Here is an 18,766-nt window from a genome sequence, read left to right as displayed (position 1 = left end):
ATATTTTTGTTTAGTTTAAAAAAGTGAGTAGAAAATATTTTTTCATTAAAAATACATCCCTACCAGAAATAAACATAAAGATTATTATAAAAAAAATCAGTCGAGAAGATTTTAGAAAAAAAAATAAAAAAAAAGAGTTTTATTGTTCTACCACTTCAAAAAATTAGTAAGAGAGTAAAGGAGTATAAATGACATTTTCTGACGATTTATAGTGAGTGACATATTTCAGGAAGGTTAAAGAAATGAAGGTTTTAATTTTCTTTCCTCCACTAAATCGGCTTTTCGCTTAAGAATCATGATCATATTATTTTTTCATGTCTCAGAGTTCTAAGAATTAGAAAAAAATCATCATTAATTAATTTTGAATTTTACTATAAAAATAAAAATAAAATTGAAAAAACAGGTTTTTTTGAAAATCTCGAAAACCGTTTGAGTTAAAGAGCTCAAAAATTAGGCGAATTATTTTGATTCGACACCAAATCGATCCGCTGAGTGCGAGTTAAAAAAGCCGCGGGAGCAGATTGCCCATATTAATCCGGCTATACCCTTTGATCAATTTTGGACAAGCCGCTTTTAAGTAATTTAAGAAAAGCTGCATTTATTTTTAAAATAAAACTGAACAGGTAAATGCCAACATATCTTACGTTGTCAGGCAAATTTTAAATTACAAAAATACATTTCGGGGAAACTAATAAGTGTAGGTACTATAATATAGTACTGTAGACAGCACAAATTACATTTGACAATGATAAAAAACATTATCATTGTCAAATGTAATTTGTTGTGCATTTGACTGGTGTTGCATTGTTACCTATTCAGTTTTAATTTAAAAATATATGCAGTTTTTCTTAAATTACTTAAAATCGGCTTATCCAGAATTGTTCAAATTTGTCAAGTGTATTCAGCTTAGGCAGACCTTTAAAAACCCTATTTAAACTAAGCTGTAAAATTAATAGGAGAGCCAATATATTTGGACAGTTCAAAATTTGCATGGTATTTCTTATGTTTCCAACGAAAAGAAAATTCTTGTTCATTAAATTAAATATTCTGAATATAACTCCTAGAAAAAATAACTTATATTCTTGTAGTTTTTTTTTCTAGGAATTTAGCATAATAATCTAATACTCTAATAAGCAGTGAATTTTATTTAAGCTATGCAAATGATATTTATTATCTTAAAATAACCTACCAATGCAATGGCTACACACACATTTTTGTTTTGTTTTGTTTTTTTGGTGACATTAATCGTTGCAAGCTTGACAATGTTTTTTTTGGTATTTGTTCTTGGTGGTAGTGCGTCTTTTTTTTTCCTGTTTTATCACCGATTCCCGAACTGAATAAAATTATTTTTCCATTCTTTTCAGAAGTAATGCATAAGTTTATTTAAAAACCGCGACACAAAGATGATCCCCCTTCAATGAGAGATAAAATAATAAGGTACTAGCAATAAGGTTTTTATTTTTGTATTTTTTTATGTATTGTGTTCTTTTTCAACAGTATTTTCCGTTTTTTAGAAGTGATTTTTGTTAAGAGAAAAAATAACTCATCTTAGAACTAAGAATTATTTTTTAGCGATAGATTAAAAACAAATTTCGTTAGAGTTGACTTGGAAATGAAGATCGCTGTCAGTTTAAAGCCAGCTAGACGCCGTTTTTTCGATCATACGGTATATAAATTCCGTTGTTTCTAAGATAAGTTATTTATATTGAAAATTCACTTCTTATATTAATTTAGCCGTAGTCTAACTCTAATTTATTGAAGCTAAGTACAAATACTTAATATAATCAACGAATTATTATATATTAGAAGTCTATTAATATATAGAAAATATATATATTTATTCCAAAAGAGAGTAGTATTATCAAAAACAATAATTTGATTGTTAATAATTAGAAGTTTTGTATTAATTATTATATAGGCTTTATATAGATTTATTAAAAAAATATATAACCTCCAAATAATTTTATGCTAATACTTTTTTTAAATAAAACCACTAAACATTTCGATCATTATAATTATTGAATGTAATTTTATTTCGTAGAAAAATATGTACAAAAAATATAAAACAAAAACTATCTTCTTAAACGTCTACGAACATGGTGATTAACACTATGGTTTAGTGTAATTATTATCGTTAATATTAATTAATTAATTATTTTAGGCATGCGTATTTTTATAAAATACGAGTATATATTATATTATACAGGAAGTTATAGTAAGCCCTGTATATTTTTATTCAAAAGAATAGTTTCAGTCGATGGAGAAATAAGCGATATGTTGTATTTTTATAATTGTACGGGGTGTTATAATAAATATATCCGTAAATATAAATTTTAGAAAGAAGGGTAAATTATGATAGTTTTAGAATTTTATTAGTTTGTTTGAAATATAAGGCATACGCCCCACGTTGGGCACCAAAGTATGAAGTGACGATTCAGTCAAAACTCTAAATGTTCTATAACTTGAACTTATATCTAAAACGAATATTTACAGAGACAGATGTTGGCTAAAATATGCATAACACCCTGTACGCAATCAGTTAAATACTTTGAATTTTAAGTTGGAATTATCGTAAGAATTGAAATATTATTTTGATGAACACTTTCCTTACTTTTAAGGCCTTCTATTACAAAAAATTGCTCATCTATGGATGGATTGCCGTATGATTCTATATAAGGTACTTATGTGCAAAAGGCGTGTGATATTATTGTATACTAACTATCCTTAAGCCCTATGATCCAAAAAGTTTTATAATTATTTTTATAAAATCTCAATTATGAAACTTTTTGATCATAATGTATGATACATCTAAAATGTAAAAAACAACATCTACAATGATAAATGAGTGATTGGTGAACGTTTTGTATACTAGTCAATGAAATTACATCTAAAAATCTACATATAAACGTTAAAATATCTAATTTTAGCCTCATCGGAATCAGTTCTATCTAGAAAGTTTTTTAGGCCTTTCTTTTTTTGGAAGCCTCGTATACTTACACAGGGCGCCCAAAAAGACTTTATAAATCAACAAAGCGTGTCCAACGAGTCGAGGAAGGTTTCGATAGACGTCATATAAAAATTTACAGAAAATACAAGTTACCTATGAATTAATTATTATTATCTCGTAATCTAGTAAAGTATGTCCAACAAGAAGACAATGGCAGCGATGTCTGTCATTTTAATTCATGGGCAATTTGTTATTTTCTGTCATTTTTTTGATGCCGTGTTTTGAAATCTTGCCTGACATGTTGAACCGACTTTACCACCCTGTATCTATCAGCATACTATGTTTCATATATTAATATTTTAAGATTTTTTTTAAGTTTTTCTTCAGAATATTCGTTAATTATTTTATTAAATGTTCATTGGCAATAGTTAAATTTTGGCAAGATTTTTTTGTCCAAGTGACTCGGAAATCAACTGAAAATTTATATATTATGAATGTCAAAGGATACTACGGTATTATAAAATAAAAAAAGATGTCAGAGTAGGCTTAGCGAAATTATATTACAGTTGAATCTCGATAGTTACTGTTCATAGCTTAAAATCTTGATAATGACAGCTGATCGTGAGTTAGTGTCAAAGCTTAAAACAATATGTAAGGAAAAAATGTTTCCAGCATATTTATTTCTTCTTTTAAATATAATATTTTTTTTAAAAAGCTAACCAAACTCGTCATCTTGCCCTTGCCACTGTTCAAAGTAAAATATTACTATACCTACTGTATTTTTTTCAGTCACACAGTATACTGGCTATCTTAGTAGGCTTGTAAGAGAAAATTTGAATTTTTCAGGGTAACAATCATACTTAATAATGCCATACGATCGAAAAAAACGGCGTCAAGCACAGCCGAGGAATGACAATCGATAATAATTTTGGCGAGGTCAAGCCCTAGACGTCATTTACTTATAATTCGAAAAAAAAAATTCTTTCGAAATGTTCTATCCTTTTTTAATCGTTCTATAATTAGTGTTAATTTTTGAAAAGTTTTATGTCAATTTTTAGTAAGCGACGTCTAGAGAATGACCTCGCCAAAATAATCATCGATTATCATTTCCCAGCGGTCTTTGATGCCGTTTGTTAGATCATACTGTATTACTATGCCTACTATAATGTATTGTTTCTTTAATCACACAGTTTTACGGCTGTCTTAGTACCCTTGTAACTTGTAAGTGTAAATTAAACTTGATTTTTTCAGAGAAACAAACACACCTAATAATAGTAGGTATCTGGTATGTTTTGACTCCGACTTTATAAACTACACCCTGTATATTTAGTATAGGTATATTTGAAATGACTTCCCAATTCTCATTCAAATTTGTCCAACAAGAGGAGATAAATGACACTAATGACAGTGATAGTTGTTTTCTGTCATATTAAACCACAGATAAATTGAATATTCTGCAACATAAAAAATATACAGAGCGTCAGTTAAAAGAAATAAGAGAAAACGTTCTCATTAAACCGAAAGTTGTGCCCGCTTTTGTGTGTCTACTACCCTGAAATATCTAAAACTTTGTACACCAATTGCTGTCCTCCTTTCACGCAGTTGAGCAGCTCTGAACTGTTCAAGAACGCGATACTCACTCCATTGAATTGAGGCATAAGGTTCCAGAACTGTTCCGCGCCATATGGAGGCACGAGGCTATCGCGCACAGCTCCTTTCAGAACCGTTCTCGAGTAGCCCCAGGGCGTAAAGCCAGGGTACTCGAAGTTCGCGAATGGAGGACAGCAAATGATGTATCCCTTCGTAAAAGACACTTGGATGTAACAAATTAATAATGCAACCGTATAAAAGGTTGATTCTCACTATACCTTCCATTTCCAGTCCATATCTGTTCCGTATTTTTGGTTGTATTATACGTAAGCTTCCGTTCCATATCAGTTCCATACTTTTTATTGCAGAATTTATATCATTACGAAAGCTTTATTTTAAAAATTTGTATCTTTTGAAAAAGGTAATAGATTTAATTAAGAGGTGAAAGAATAAATAAATATCAGCAAAATGTTCACAGAGCTGGTACAAATGTAAGAACTTGACAACGCTGTTTCCGATACGCTTTAGTCCGCCAAAAAAATGTATGGAAGGGAAGGATACGGAACGGAAGGGAAACGGAACGGATAGTCTGCTTTGTCCTATTCATTTACATGATATAATATTTTATGTAAACGGAAGGTAGCTGATACGGAAGGTATAGTGAGAATCAACCTTAATAATGCTTCGAATTTTCGCTCCAAACCAAACGAAAATGCATTTTATTCAAAAACTAAAGATACCAGCTAACAAAACGATTATTCCGTAACTCTCTACCGAAATAATAATAAAATAAAACATTAAACAACATCTAAACAAATGAAAATGAACAGTGAAATGATAGGCTGGGTTAGGTGACGCAATCGTGTCTCAGCGCGTGACGGACTCCCCCCTGTCGTCCCTAGGCGGTGGACTGCGGTAATTAGCCCTAATGTGCAGGTACTTTGAGGCGTCCTTGACCGTCCTGTCCGGACTGTCCCTGGACACGACCTTCACCTGGCAGGGGTCGTGACGTAGCAGGAAGTGATCGAGGGTGTCCCAGCCGCCGCCCACTCTGACCATCATGTGCCTGCCCTTCAGAAGCTGCAAGGAAAAGGGTATCATTCTCAGGAAAAAAATATTGTCAGGACTAAGATTTAGGCCGACTTGGGTTTATAACAGTTTTGGAAAAAACTCATATAAAATCAAAAACATCTAAATAAAGGGGAGACAAATCTCTCCATTCATAAAGCTATTTGTTTACATCATACATACTGTAACACTTTTATGTGAATTAAAAAGAGATGGTACGTAAAAGTAATGAATGTTGATGTGAAGTCCTTGTCTTGTAACCAGAGATGTATTTACGCATGGGCGACAAGCATGCATCTTTCAATTAGTATTACAGTTCGTCTGCTGGATCTGCGTCTATGAAAGGAATGTGGACAAAAAACATTTAAATAAACAACAATATATTTTATACGTCGACTTGACGAGTACGTCACCGCAAATCGCTCCGCCCACTCATTTTATTGGCTACTTGCAAATTTGTCGAATTTTTATTGATGGGACGCGTCGTCTAATTTTTTACGGAAAAGATCGAGAGAATATCGTTCCCCTCTCACGGATACCCCGTAGCTACAGAACGGACAGACGTACTGTATATGTTATAAATTCATGTATTGTAATAAAGCCTACTTAATTATTAATTTTCTTCCTACAACAAAAAAATAATAGTTTAGATTTAGGTTTTATACAACCTTAATTGGACATCCCTGGTTTTTCCTTGTTTTGTTTTGCATTTTGACATTTTTATTTCGGTATTTCAGAATATGGCGATAATTCACAATATTAGTAATTCAGAATTGATAGCACCTAATATATATTTTTCTAATTATTCGATCGAAAATAACATATTTCTTTAAAAACACTAAATTGCATTTTTCTCGGCTCCAATTAAAATGGACAAAACTGGGTATTTCCATGTAGTCTTCAAATGGTGTTGTTTTGGAATTTATGGATTTATACGAAAATGAGCCCTTCATATGGACGGCCAAACATAAAGAACATAGAAATCGTATTGCAGTGTACAGGGTGGACCATTTTGGTTGTTTCTATAGGGTATCTAGGAAACCGTGAGAAATATTCAAATTTTGATACTGCAGTGTCGGGTTCCTTTAAAAAAAATACAATGGCGCAAACAGATCGTGGCTATCTTGATCGGTTTCAAAGCTACAGGGGGATTCTCAGATTTTGTACTTTTTGAAGATGTTCGATAGTTTGTTTATTTCAGCCCAACCACGGAAAAATGAATTATACATTCTAAAGGCATTTTCTGTGTAGAATGCAGTGGCGTAGTCAGACTTTTTTCGAAAAAAATATTTTTTGAGATATTATAATTATACTTATGTTTTTTTTAAATAGAATCCCCTCTATATTTTTAAATTTTCTTATTCAGCTTAGTATGGGCTTCTTGAAAATATATATCACTCTATATTTATTTTCACTATTAACCTCAACATTTCAAATTTTTCTTAAAATATCCACTTAGTAGATAGTACATGATAATGTTTCGGACGCTGTTTTTGAAAAGATCCAAAATTGATTAAACTATCTTCTAACCTTTTAAAAATGGCTGGGTTTGGTTGCTAGCGCTCTGGATACCGCTCAAAATATAAATCAGCTGCCATTTGCTGATGTTTGTTAGACTCAATATAACATTCTAACATATTATATTTCTCAAAATTTTTAAATTTACTCATTTTTTATTATTTAAAATACACACACTTCAATCTGTTGAAATGAAATGTCCCGCATCCATCAAAGGTATGTTCCGATCACCATGACAACCCTTTACTTTGTTACTCGGCGCGGCCTACTATCTACTAAGTGGATATTTTAAGAAAAATTTGAAATGTTGAGGTTAATAGTGTAAATAAATATAGAGTGTTATATATTTTCGGGAAGCCCATGCTAAGCTAAATACGAAAATTTAAAAATATACAGGGGATTCTATTTAAAAAAAACATAAATATAGTTAATATCTCAAAAAATATTTTTTTCGAAAAAAGTCTGACTACGCCACTGCATTCTACAGAGAAAAGTGCCTTTAGAATGTATAATTAATTTTTCCGTGGTTGCTGAAATAAACAAACTATCGAACATCTTAAAAAAGTACAAAATCTGAGAATCCCCCTGTAGCTTTGAAACCGATCAAGATAGCCACGATCCGTTTGCGCCATTGTATTTTTTTCAAAAAAAGAACCCGAGACTGCAGTATCAAAATCCGAATATTTCTCACGGTTTCCTAGATACCCTATAGAAACAACCAAAATGGTCCACCCTGTACAGTAAAAGAACTTAAAAAGAATCACTAGCAACGACAATTTCAGGACGACCGGTATCCATAGATCCGACTATACTGTTTACTTGCCAAGGATTTAAACAATGTTTGTGCTGGCGTACTTGTTAAAATGGATACATCGTGTGAGCGCCACACTTGCCGAAGTTGTTTACAAAGTGGGGAGTGTGGGGATACTTGCCAAGTACGCAAATACTGGCGTACTTGCCAAGTAGACGAGTCGTGAGAGTGCGCCTTTAGACATTTAAAAATACTTTAAACAGTTCTTTTGCAAAAAAAAACAATAAACAATAAAAATTACTTGACAACACTGCAACGCAATCCGCAGAAATTTGGCATCACTTATTTTTGTTGAAAACGATGTTTGATCGCTAACACGCTATAAAATGTCGATAGTTTTGTCTCTCTTTATTTAGATGTTTTTGTGTAAAATATAACTTCACTCAGCCAATTTGATGTAAACCCAATGGATAACAGTTGCACTGACCATCGTTTTTGGTCATACCTACAGTATAAAACATGAAATAAATATTCGGTAAGTAGTACTTCAACTTACACGGATGAAAACATTTTTTCCGGCGATGTTGTACTTTCCTTCGCCAACTTTCCTCACTTTTAGTTTGTCGCACTTGCCGCTAGCACAGTTGCAATTCCGTTGCATCAGCCTAGCTGCCAGCTGCACCTTCCTGTCCAGTTCTGTGGTCAAGTTTTGGGTCGGTGTGTCTCCTCCACCTAGAAGAATGAAGAAATAAGATAAAAAAAAGATAAATTCGTATGTATATGCAAGCGTGAGCTTGGTTTTCGTTGAATACAGCTGGTGGAGTTAGTTTATTGTCTTTTAGAGCAAAAATAATCATAATGTTGGTGTAATATTAGTTACCTATATACACCAACTCCAAAGTTCCTTGTCTAAACTCTTGTATAAATATTTTTAAGGTCTAAACATTTGGAAGAAAATTACTTAATGTGATACAAATTAGTAAACAAATTATAATACTAAGGGTTGGCAAAGGTTAGTCTTGGGTCGAGATTTCCGTATGCAAGAAGAGTGCAATGCGTTTATAATGTACTGAACAAAGAGAGGACAGTAAACACGTTGCCAAACGTATGAAATAAACCGAGAAACTGTGCACATCGCTAAGAGACGTGGAAGGGGATATAGCAGATTTGTCGCAGTTGACCGGTCGACCCAATCAATACCCCTGTCAGTACTTAAAGTTCTAGGGAAAGATGTACGTCATGCGTTCAGCTTCACGATTTAATTACGTCTCGTGATACTTAATTTGTTTATTTATTAACGAGTCGTTGTAATTTTCCCTATAGCTTATTTTTTTTTAAGTGCAAGCTAGAAACACTTGCATTTTTGGTAAAAATAAATGGAATTGAGTGGGTATTCGATAGTGGTTGCGCTATTAGAACTCTGAATTCAAAAATCGATATCCCGAAATCTATTAGAAATAATAGATTGTAGATTTTTCAACAACTTTTAAAAATAACCGGTTTGCGATCGCGATTTTACTTTACTTGATAGGGAAAGGCGTATCGGCAACGCCGCAACAGCAAACCGTCGCGCGTCGCGTCGTTCGGTCACATATCTCTCACTCCGACTTAATAAGATCCCTATGCGATTTACTTCCACACATGTAAATGCCGACCCAAAAGTAATAGTTGCCAGCACGGTATACAATATACAACACCATACCAAAACATCCTTGCACATAAATATTTTACCTTTACTATCCACGCTTCTTCTTCCGTTATCCACCACGTCCAGATCTGGATCCTCCGGACTGCCACCCGACCATTCCTCGTCCTCTGTGTGATCGCTGGGCACTCCATCACTGGCTCCCCCTGTGTTTTTGATCGCCGGAAGTGAACTGAGCGCTCCGGAATCGCCGGCTCCTCTACTATCTCTCGGATCCTGGATCAAGATCACTCTGGGTCCGGTGTTCCAGCGTTCGGCGTAGTGGGATATGGCAGAAGTGGATCTAAATAAGAAATATTATTACTGATTCCGTCAAATAAATAGCAAAATTAGCGTTCAATATTTAACGTTTTATGTAAAACTGGCTAGGTATTTTTAACACAAATGAAGAAGGAAATTAAAGATAAAGGATTATACTATATCCGTATTGTAACAGATTTTTAGACAACTTCTTTATTTTTAAGATTTTGTTGGTCAAACATCAACAAAATATTACTTATGTTTGGACTAAATTTACTCGAAAATAAAGATATAATTTAAAATTCCGTTACAATACGGAAATAGATTGAAGTTTTGTAATTACAGTGATATATAATTTATATTGTTTTGTAACAAATTGCTCGCTATTTTGTGGCAAATGCTGAAGCTCTGCAAACCTTAATCAAAGCACGTGTGTTTGGAATTTTGGGTGTGGCTTAACACGACCGGATCGGGCTAAGCCTCAGGCAGATTTCTGAAATATCACCTAACCTAACCCGCTTTACCCGACCGCTGGGAGTGACACGAAAATACAGTTATAGACTCTTAAGAAACACCCTGTATACCTGCTGTGGCTCATTTTCATCTCCCCATCCATGCGGGGCGGACTGGCCTGGAATTGCCAGGATAAAAGCGAACTAAGTCCGGAGTCCCCGGAGTTGTTCCTTTCCTCCTCTGCAATCTCTTTTTCCAGCTGGACCAATCCGGGAGGTTCCACGCCGAATTTCGTCGCTATCCTGGCTACTTCCAGGAGGCATAAGATGACGCTGCGTGGATGGTTGTGTAGAACTAGAAAAACATATCTATTAAATCGACAAAATAAATTCAAAAAAGTACAAAAATAAACAATCAACAACTGGGACTGCCCTACAACTAAAAAACTTCTTTCTCTTGATAGACTATGTATGCTGTTCCCTTCTGTACATTGTTGTATGGACCGTCGAGACAATGTCACAGGAGCAGTTTTAAGTTTAGGCTTGTCATTAGAAGAAGAGTAATAAATCCCCCCCCCCCCAGATTCATTAATGATTACTTATTTCTCCGGATAATTTTGGTTATTTAGTTTGACTAGGCTATCATGTGAACTTCACAAACGGTTATTATTATTTCCCTTTGTTCAATTAATTCCAGTACATTAGGCGCTATAGGTCTATCATTATAAATTATTAAAAACTAGTTGAAGCCTAGCGCATCCGCCACGACATCAGGAAAAAAAACCTTTTTATTTTTTGTTTAATTAAATGAAAAACAAAAAATCCGGCGACGACAGTTTTTAGAAGAGCCAATTAGCTATCTTTTAGTAAAAAAAAGCAACTTTCTAGAGCAAGTCGTTACTTCAGTAGAGACGACACAGCATTAGCATTTTATATATTAGCATTTTATATATTATGTAGATGACTATTATGTAGTAGTATTACTTAATCTTTTGCATTTGTTCCCTTCTTGTAAGACTGACAATGGTAGTTGTATAATGTTTTGTATTCTCTTTTGTTTGTTTGTTTGTTTATTTTGTTTGTTTACTTTACATTTGTCTACAAATTGTAAAATTTTTTGACAATAAATAAGGCCATTTATTTATGGTTAAAATAAACAGTATTATTACTTTCAGGTATATTTGCAATAATTTTTTTATAACCATAACAAAATAAAATATGTTTCTCTAAAAGAATTGTTGGTTTTATTACCTAAATCGTCGCTTTCAAACAGTAGATTCTCATGAACTCCTATCGATTTGCAAAACTTGAGGAAGTTTGCCACGTTGTCTCTGGAGAAAAAGCTCCTCCTCATGGCTTTTTCGAAACATTTACCTCTCACGCTTGGTATATTCTGAAACAGAGAGGAGAATAATAAATATCCATATCACACATAAGATAATTATACATATAGAAATTCATTCAAAATAACCAAGATATTCTAACTATACCGTATGATCGAAAAAAAGACGGCGTTAAAATGGATATAAAGTTTACCAAAAATTAACACTAGTTATATGAGGATTAAAAAAGGATAGAACGTTTCATTACCTACGGGCCGAGTAAATGATGTCTAGGGCTTGACCTCGCCAAAATTATCATCGATTGTCATTTCTAGGCCGTCTGTAACGCTGTTTTTCTTTTCGATCGTTTGACAGTTTATTGCATGTTCGATAATTAAATTTAAATTTTTAAAATGTATGGAGAAATATCCTATCACATAAATATGCTGAACCACCCATGTTCTGCTCTACTATTATACAGGGTGGTCCAAACTGTATTCCGGAAACTTCGGCGGCATATTCTGCAGATAAAAATAACTAAAAAAGTTCGTATAAATGTATGTTCTAAAATGCTTCGTTTCGGAGATACAGGGTGTAGAAGTGTTATTTTTATTTCGATTTTTTCCAAATAATTTCTGAAATAACATCATTATTTTTTTAGTATAGTATATTTTTTACTCAGTAGTTTTATACAAGTACGGTCGAAAAGTTATTACTCTTCAAACCAGTTAAAAAATATGTAGGTGGCGTCCTCTACAAGTAGGAGTCATATTGACATCAAAATCAAAATAATCACGTCAAAAAACTCCCAAACACCAAATTTCATCTAAATATTGGCGTTACCTCAGAAATTATTTGAGAAAAATCGAAATAAAAATGAAACTTCTACACCCTGTATCTCCGAAACTAATAATTTTAGAACATACATTTATACGAACTTTTTTATTTATTTTTATCTGCAGAATATGCTGCCGAAGTTACCGGAATACAGATTGGACCACCCTGTATATTAACTGAGCTCTTTGAATCTAATTTGAATAATATTCTAATTCATCTGCCCAACATACTTCTGGTCACAATCCTTTTCAAAACTTTAAAAAAAAATATTTTTCAAAATAAATGTTGTAAAAGAAGATTTTGTAGAAATTCCCATTTAAAGTAGGGTTTTACCTACCCCTTTGACTAAACCAGCCTTCGAAGCCCTCTTGGCAGCTTCGCAGATTATTTGGGCTAAGTGGCATATAACGACGCCATTATCCAATTCAGATAGGAAGTTATCTCTGTTTATGTAATCGATTCCTGAAACAAATAAAAAAATTATAATCAGCTTTTACACGTTGATAGCTAATATACTATATCACTTTTCGTCTGTACCTGTATAAAACTACTGAGTAAAAATATACCGGGTGTTGCATCGTCGGACGGGACATAGGAAATCCCATGTAAATTTTATTGTGGTCAATTATTGGCTTCCCTACTAAAACCATTTCAACATTCAAAAGAATAACTTTAGATATTTTTGATTAGCTCGTTTACGAGTTATCGCCGATTTCTTTTTAAATATTTCTCCTTTTTTATGGCCCTGTATTTCCTTATGAGCACCAGTCAAGGTAAAAGATAACTGTCAAATGAAGTTGTCATTTCAGAAATTTACCTATTTAGTGCTTTATTATTATTGAAAACTCATTCCTACATCGGAAATCTTAAAGATGTATTTATAAATACAAATTAATATGAATTAAAGTAAAATAAAGTAATCAATTACAAGGTTAATTATAGTATTATTACAATATTCAATAACTTATTAATTTAGGTACTATTAAATTGTTAGAACTTTAGGATTTAAGAAGTTGTTCCAATATTCCTCCATCGACTGCTAGACAATAATCCAGGCGATCATAAAATTCTCTTCTTACATTCGCTAGTTGGTAAACTGAAATTCTATTGCATTCGGCAGAAATAGCATTTTTTAACTCGTCTAGATTTGGGTATTTTGTTATCCTTGTATATCCTGTTTTTTAAATGGCTCCAGAGAAAGAAATCATATGGCGAAATATCAGGAGACGTTGCTGGCCAATTTACTGTATGATTTAGGCCAATAACGTTTCCAGTTTCCGTTAAAACTATTGTCTAAATATTCCCGGGGTACTATGTGCCGGGCAGCCATCCATTTGGTACCAAACTTCCTGATTTTCCCTAGCGGCGTCATGTAAAGCAGGTAAAATATGATTTTCGAGTAGGTAGTTCCAAATAATATTCTGCATTTAAATTTCACGTAAGAAATAATGGACCGATAATATTGTGTCCGAATATCCCTGCCCAAATATTTACTTTCTGTGGATATTGCGTCCTTGTTTCGACAAACCTGTGTTGGTTTTCTTTGTTCCAATATCGATAATTTTGAACATTGGGTTCATTATTTAAGGTAAACGTGCATTCGTCAGTGAAACATATGTTTTTCAAAAATTCCCTATCCGTGTTTGCTCTTTCCATCATATCAAAACAAAACGCCTGCCGCCGTATTTCGTCCCCATCTCGTAGCTATTGGTGCTTTTCACATTTGAAGGAATAGTATTTATGTCGTTCCAAAATTCGAAACGCTGTAGTGTGATCTATTCCTATTTCATCCTCAAGTTTCCTTGTGCTGATCTTTCCATCGTTCTCTTCCACGCACAATAAAACTTCCAAGTCGGTATCATTTCTTGCATCTTCTCTTTGTTCCTGCCTTGCTTCACATCTGCAGTTATTTATTAGGGTACCTTTGGTCTCAAATCTCTGGATATTCCTTGCGATTGTAGATTTTCCAGGTATCGGTCTATTCGGATACAGAGCAGCAAATCGACATGTCCGACATCTTTTGATAACTATTTCTTTGATAATACCATTGAATCATCAATACTTTTTCTTCGGTAGTGTAATTCATGGCTAATATTTTCGATGTAGGTATGAGTTTTTAATAATAATAATAAAGCACTAAATAGATAAATTTCTGAAATGACTTCATTTGACAGTTATCTTTTACCTTGACTGGTGCTCATAAGTAAATACAGGGCCATAAGAAAGGAAAACTATTTAAAAAGAAATCGGCGATAACTCGTAAACGAGCTAATCAAAAATATCTAAAGTTATTCTTTTGAATGTGGGTTTTAGTGCTCTTCAATAAACCCAAATAAAATTATTCTCTAAAATAATTAGGGAAGCCAATAATTGACCCCATTAAAATTTACATGGGATTTCCTATGTCCCGCTCGACGATGCAACACCCGGTATACTTTTACGACATTTTTTACGTAAAAAAGGTCTCTTGTTAGAAATCGCTACTAGTAATGGTTCTCGAGATATTTGGAATCGAAATTATCAATACCTGTCATCATTGACATAAATTAAACATGTTGATTAAATAGTTATTAGACTGAAATCATAAATTTGAAATATTTTTATGTCAAAAGTTTAACAAAAACTGTTTTATCATCATTTATTAGGAAAAAAAAATTATGATTATGATTTAAAAAAATAAAAAGTACCCAAATTTATCATTTCAGTCAAATAAATATCTACTCTCATGTTTATCTTATTGTCAATAATGGCATGTTTTGACTATTTCTATTCTAAATAACTTGAGAGCAGTTGCTCGTAGCGATTTTTATCAAGAGACGTTTTTTACGTAAAAAATTACGGAAATGTACATTTTTTCACTCAGTAGTTTTATACAGGTACAGACGAAAAGTTATTACTCTTCAAAACAGTTAAAACACATGTAGATGGCGCTCCTACTAATACGAGTCATATTGACGTCAAAATCAAAGTTCTCATGTCAGAAAACTACCAGACACCAATTTTCATCCAAATATTGACGTTACTTCAGAAATTGCTTGGAAAAAATAAAACTAAAAACGGAACTTCTACACCCTGTATCTCCGAAACTAAACATTTTAGGACATACATTTACACGAACTTTTTTACTTATTTTTTTCTGCAGAATGTGCTGCCGAAGTTTCCGGTATACAATTCGGACCATCCTGTATAATAGACAATGGGTCTGATGAATAAAGAGAAGCAATTGCTTTTTCTATAGAACTATCTTTGTTGGTTGTTTACAAATTGTATAAGTCTATTTCAAGAAATTTAAGTAAAAGCATTTGCTTAACTTTTATTCATAAGACCCATTATTTAAACGGAATAATGTGTATCTCCAAATGACATATTTTAATCATTTAATCGACAACAAAACATCTGATTAAATTATTTAAGCCATCGACATAACACAAGAAAAACATGTGTTGCCATTAATTCAATTAAAAAATCACGAAGCGTGTCGTACCGAAGAATAGTTAGTATCTCTTGACCGGATTAAATGCTACGGGTGAATTAAATTAACCCACATTTAATTTGTCAACTTGTCTAATTAATTGAAAATTAAAAAAAAATCGCTAAATCAATTTACGCACTGTTGACCTCTGTAGTGATTTATTTATTTTTTATAACATTAGTTTGATTCTCTTAACATCTGCAAATTGTTTAGTTAGATTATAATCGATTAAGGGAGTTTTAGAAAATTTTTACTGAGTGGTCAAGTAAATTAAACTATCGTAACTACTTAATTTGTTTTTTCCATAGCAACTGTTAAAATTGCCTTATATCTATCAAAAATAGTAGATAAAATAGTACCTAATTTAACCGCAAGGGTAGATTAAATGATAAATTAACAGCGAGGATGGGTTAGAAACTTTATTTCTTCTCGCACGTTTTTTAATTGCTTCCATTTTTAAAAATTTTTGTATTCCTTTTGTCGCCTCAGCCTGAATATCTGTTGGTAATTTACTTATTTCGTTTTGAGTCCATTTCTGACTCCAATTCAATCAGCAATCGACACGAAAGAGAATTAAAAAATATTGATTCAAAAGGGACAACTAAAAAGACAGTTTTATTAATTTGTCAAATTACATAGAAACCAACACCAACCCAACCTTTTCCTTGTGTAAACACTCAACCGTATTCCAGACAGAAATCTTCGCCATTCTACAATGTGCAAGAGAAAACAATAGAAGAGCTTATTCAGGTAAGCTCATCAATATACGCTCAGACAGTCAGGCGGCACTTGGGGCGCTTGTGAACCCAAAGGTATCGTCGAGACTCGTCTGGGAATGCCTGGGTGACTGGGAGCTCTGGCACGAAGGAACAGAATTAAATTATTCTGGGTGCCGGGCCACAGAGCAATCCAAGGCAACGAAAAAGCCGATGAGCCAACTAGGCAGGGATCATCGGCATCCTATCTTGGTCCAGAGCCAGTACTGGGAATACCCAAATGTATGGCCCGCAGTGCACTAAAACTCTGGATCAAGGAAAAGCATAATGTCCACTGGAGAAATAGACAGGGGCACAGTAAGACTTTTATCCAAGGACCTAGCTCTAAAACCGCAAAAGAACTACTAATGCTTAGCAGGAACAAACTGCGGATTACAACAGGCCTCTTGACAGGACACATGGCTGTCAAATGTTATCTGAACAAGCTCAACCTGTATCAAGGAAGTCTTTGCTGCAGACTCTGCGATAAAGATCCTGAAACAGCGGAGCACATAATATGTCATTGCGAGGCTCTGGATCGCAAGCGACACTCTTTATTTGCGAAAGCTAGGCTAGAACCGGAGGAACTATGCTCCCATCCTATCAAGGACCTGCATAAGCTAGTGCAGGGCACAGGGATAGGAGAATGGGTGCAGATATAGAAGGGGGACAAAGACAATAGGCCTCACAGGTCGCAGTGTTTCCGGCAGAGGACGGCCCCTTGTTATGGAAAAAAAATACCAACCCAGCACAATATTTTTCTACTCGTAATAAATTCCTTGAAATAATAATTTCTGAATATTTTGTAAAACGTAACTCGCTATGGAAAAAATATTGTTTTTTTACACTACGATAAAATTGCATTATCGTCTCCCGAAATTAATTCACTCAAAGACGATAAAATACCATTTTATCGTCTTGTATAAAAAATAACTATTATTTCATCATCATCATTTTCAACCATTTCCAATTATGGTGTAGCCTCCCTGACATATTTAAATACTCTATTTGTAGTTGGATCCATTGTTTTGTCTATTGTTGGCTATGCGAGCCCAAGTTATCCCTGCTAATTTCCTAATATCATGGTTCCATCTCAGGTTTTGTCTTCTCCTAGGTCTCTTAATTCCTCGTTACCATGCTGTAATTTTTGTGGTCCATCTGATGTCCGTCCTTATGCAGATATCCTGCCCATTGTCACATCTATTACCTGGTTTTTTTGTCGTATCCACTCTATTCTTTTACGGTCTTTCTTGGTTATTCCCAACATATTTCGTTCCATTCAGCATTGTGTGAACTGCAGTTTCCTTATAATGTCCGTTTTAAGTGTCCAGGTTTTGCATGCATAGGTCATGACTGGTATAGTCTGTAAAACGAATAACTTTGAATTTGACAGTTCCCGCGGGCTTTTCTAGTGTAAATTTTATTAGGTTAGCAACTTGCGGCCATGCTGATGCAATGCCGTCTCTAATAGAACAGCCTCCGAGCGAGATTTATGACGTCACGCTAGTTAGATACTACGGATTAATTATGTTGTAGAATACATGGAAAACATAATTGTTCCTCGCATATGTAATTTTTTGGATTATATTCGACACTATTTTTTTATATGACACAACACTGATGAAGGCTATAAACGTTAGCTATAACGTTTTTTTAAACCAACAAAAATAATGAAAACCCAAATAAAAACTTAATCAGCGTTTTTCCCGAACCTAAATCCCAAGAAAATCAAAAATTTTAGAATAATTTTACATATAAAATGACAGCGATCTTTATTTCATAGCCATCGCTGACGCCTTTTTTTCTATGATATTGTATTATTTGGAAATATAATTTTTCGAACATTGATGCTTGCAAAATATAGATATAAGTTTTGTGAATGGAAATAATAATATATCACTATTAGTAGATATTGAATGTTTTTTGTTAAATTAGATCGATTTTCAAACCCCAAAATTTAAAATATATTTTACATTTTACCCATTATCTTATGTACCTATTCATTATTTGTATATTGTAAAACATTTATTAACTGTATATTATGTATATTTTATGTAAACTATATCATTCTTAAAATACAAACCAAAAATACGAGGAATAATTATGTTT

General features: G+C 33.3%; 1 protein-coding gene across 2 annotated transcripts in view; it reads right to left on the bottom strand.

Moving 5' to 3' along the window:
- Positions 1-18,766, bottom strand: part of LOC115881890 (growth arrest-specific protein 2-like) — a 126,415-nt gene that overhangs the window by 8,506 nt on the left and 99,143 nt on the right. Inside the window, exons 3-8 of one of the 2 annotated variants that reach the window (XM_030899616.1) lie at positions 12,768-12,892; positions 11,523-11,664; positions 10,404-10,626; positions 9,606-9,862; positions 8,431-8,606; positions 5,531-5,617 (exon numbers count right to left, since the gene is read on the bottom strand). In XM_030899616.1, coding sequence (XP_030755476.1) covers positions 5,531-5,617; positions 8,431-8,606; positions 9,606-9,862; positions 10,404-10,626; positions 11,523-11,664; positions 12,768-12,892 — 1,010 coding nt within the window. Of the gene's footprint in view, positions 1-5,239; positions 5,618-8,430; positions 8,607-9,605; positions 9,863-10,403; positions 10,627-11,522; positions 11,665-12,767; positions 12,893-18,766 lie in introns of those variants that run through there. The other variant, XM_030899621.1, reaches the window with a different exon arrangement.

Source organism: Sitophilus oryzae, unplaced genomic scaffold (assembly GCF_002938485.1).
Source record: "Sitophilus oryzae breed Bouriz unplaced genomic scaffold, Soryzae_2.0 scaffold_1111_pilon_pilon, whole genome shotgun sequence".
Lineage (NCBI taxonomy): Eukaryota > Metazoa > Arthropoda > Insecta > Coleoptera > Curculionidae > Sitophilus > Sitophilus oryzae.
Note: the sequence above shows the minus strand (reverse complement) of the source record. Positions and strands in the feature narration are given on the sequence as shown.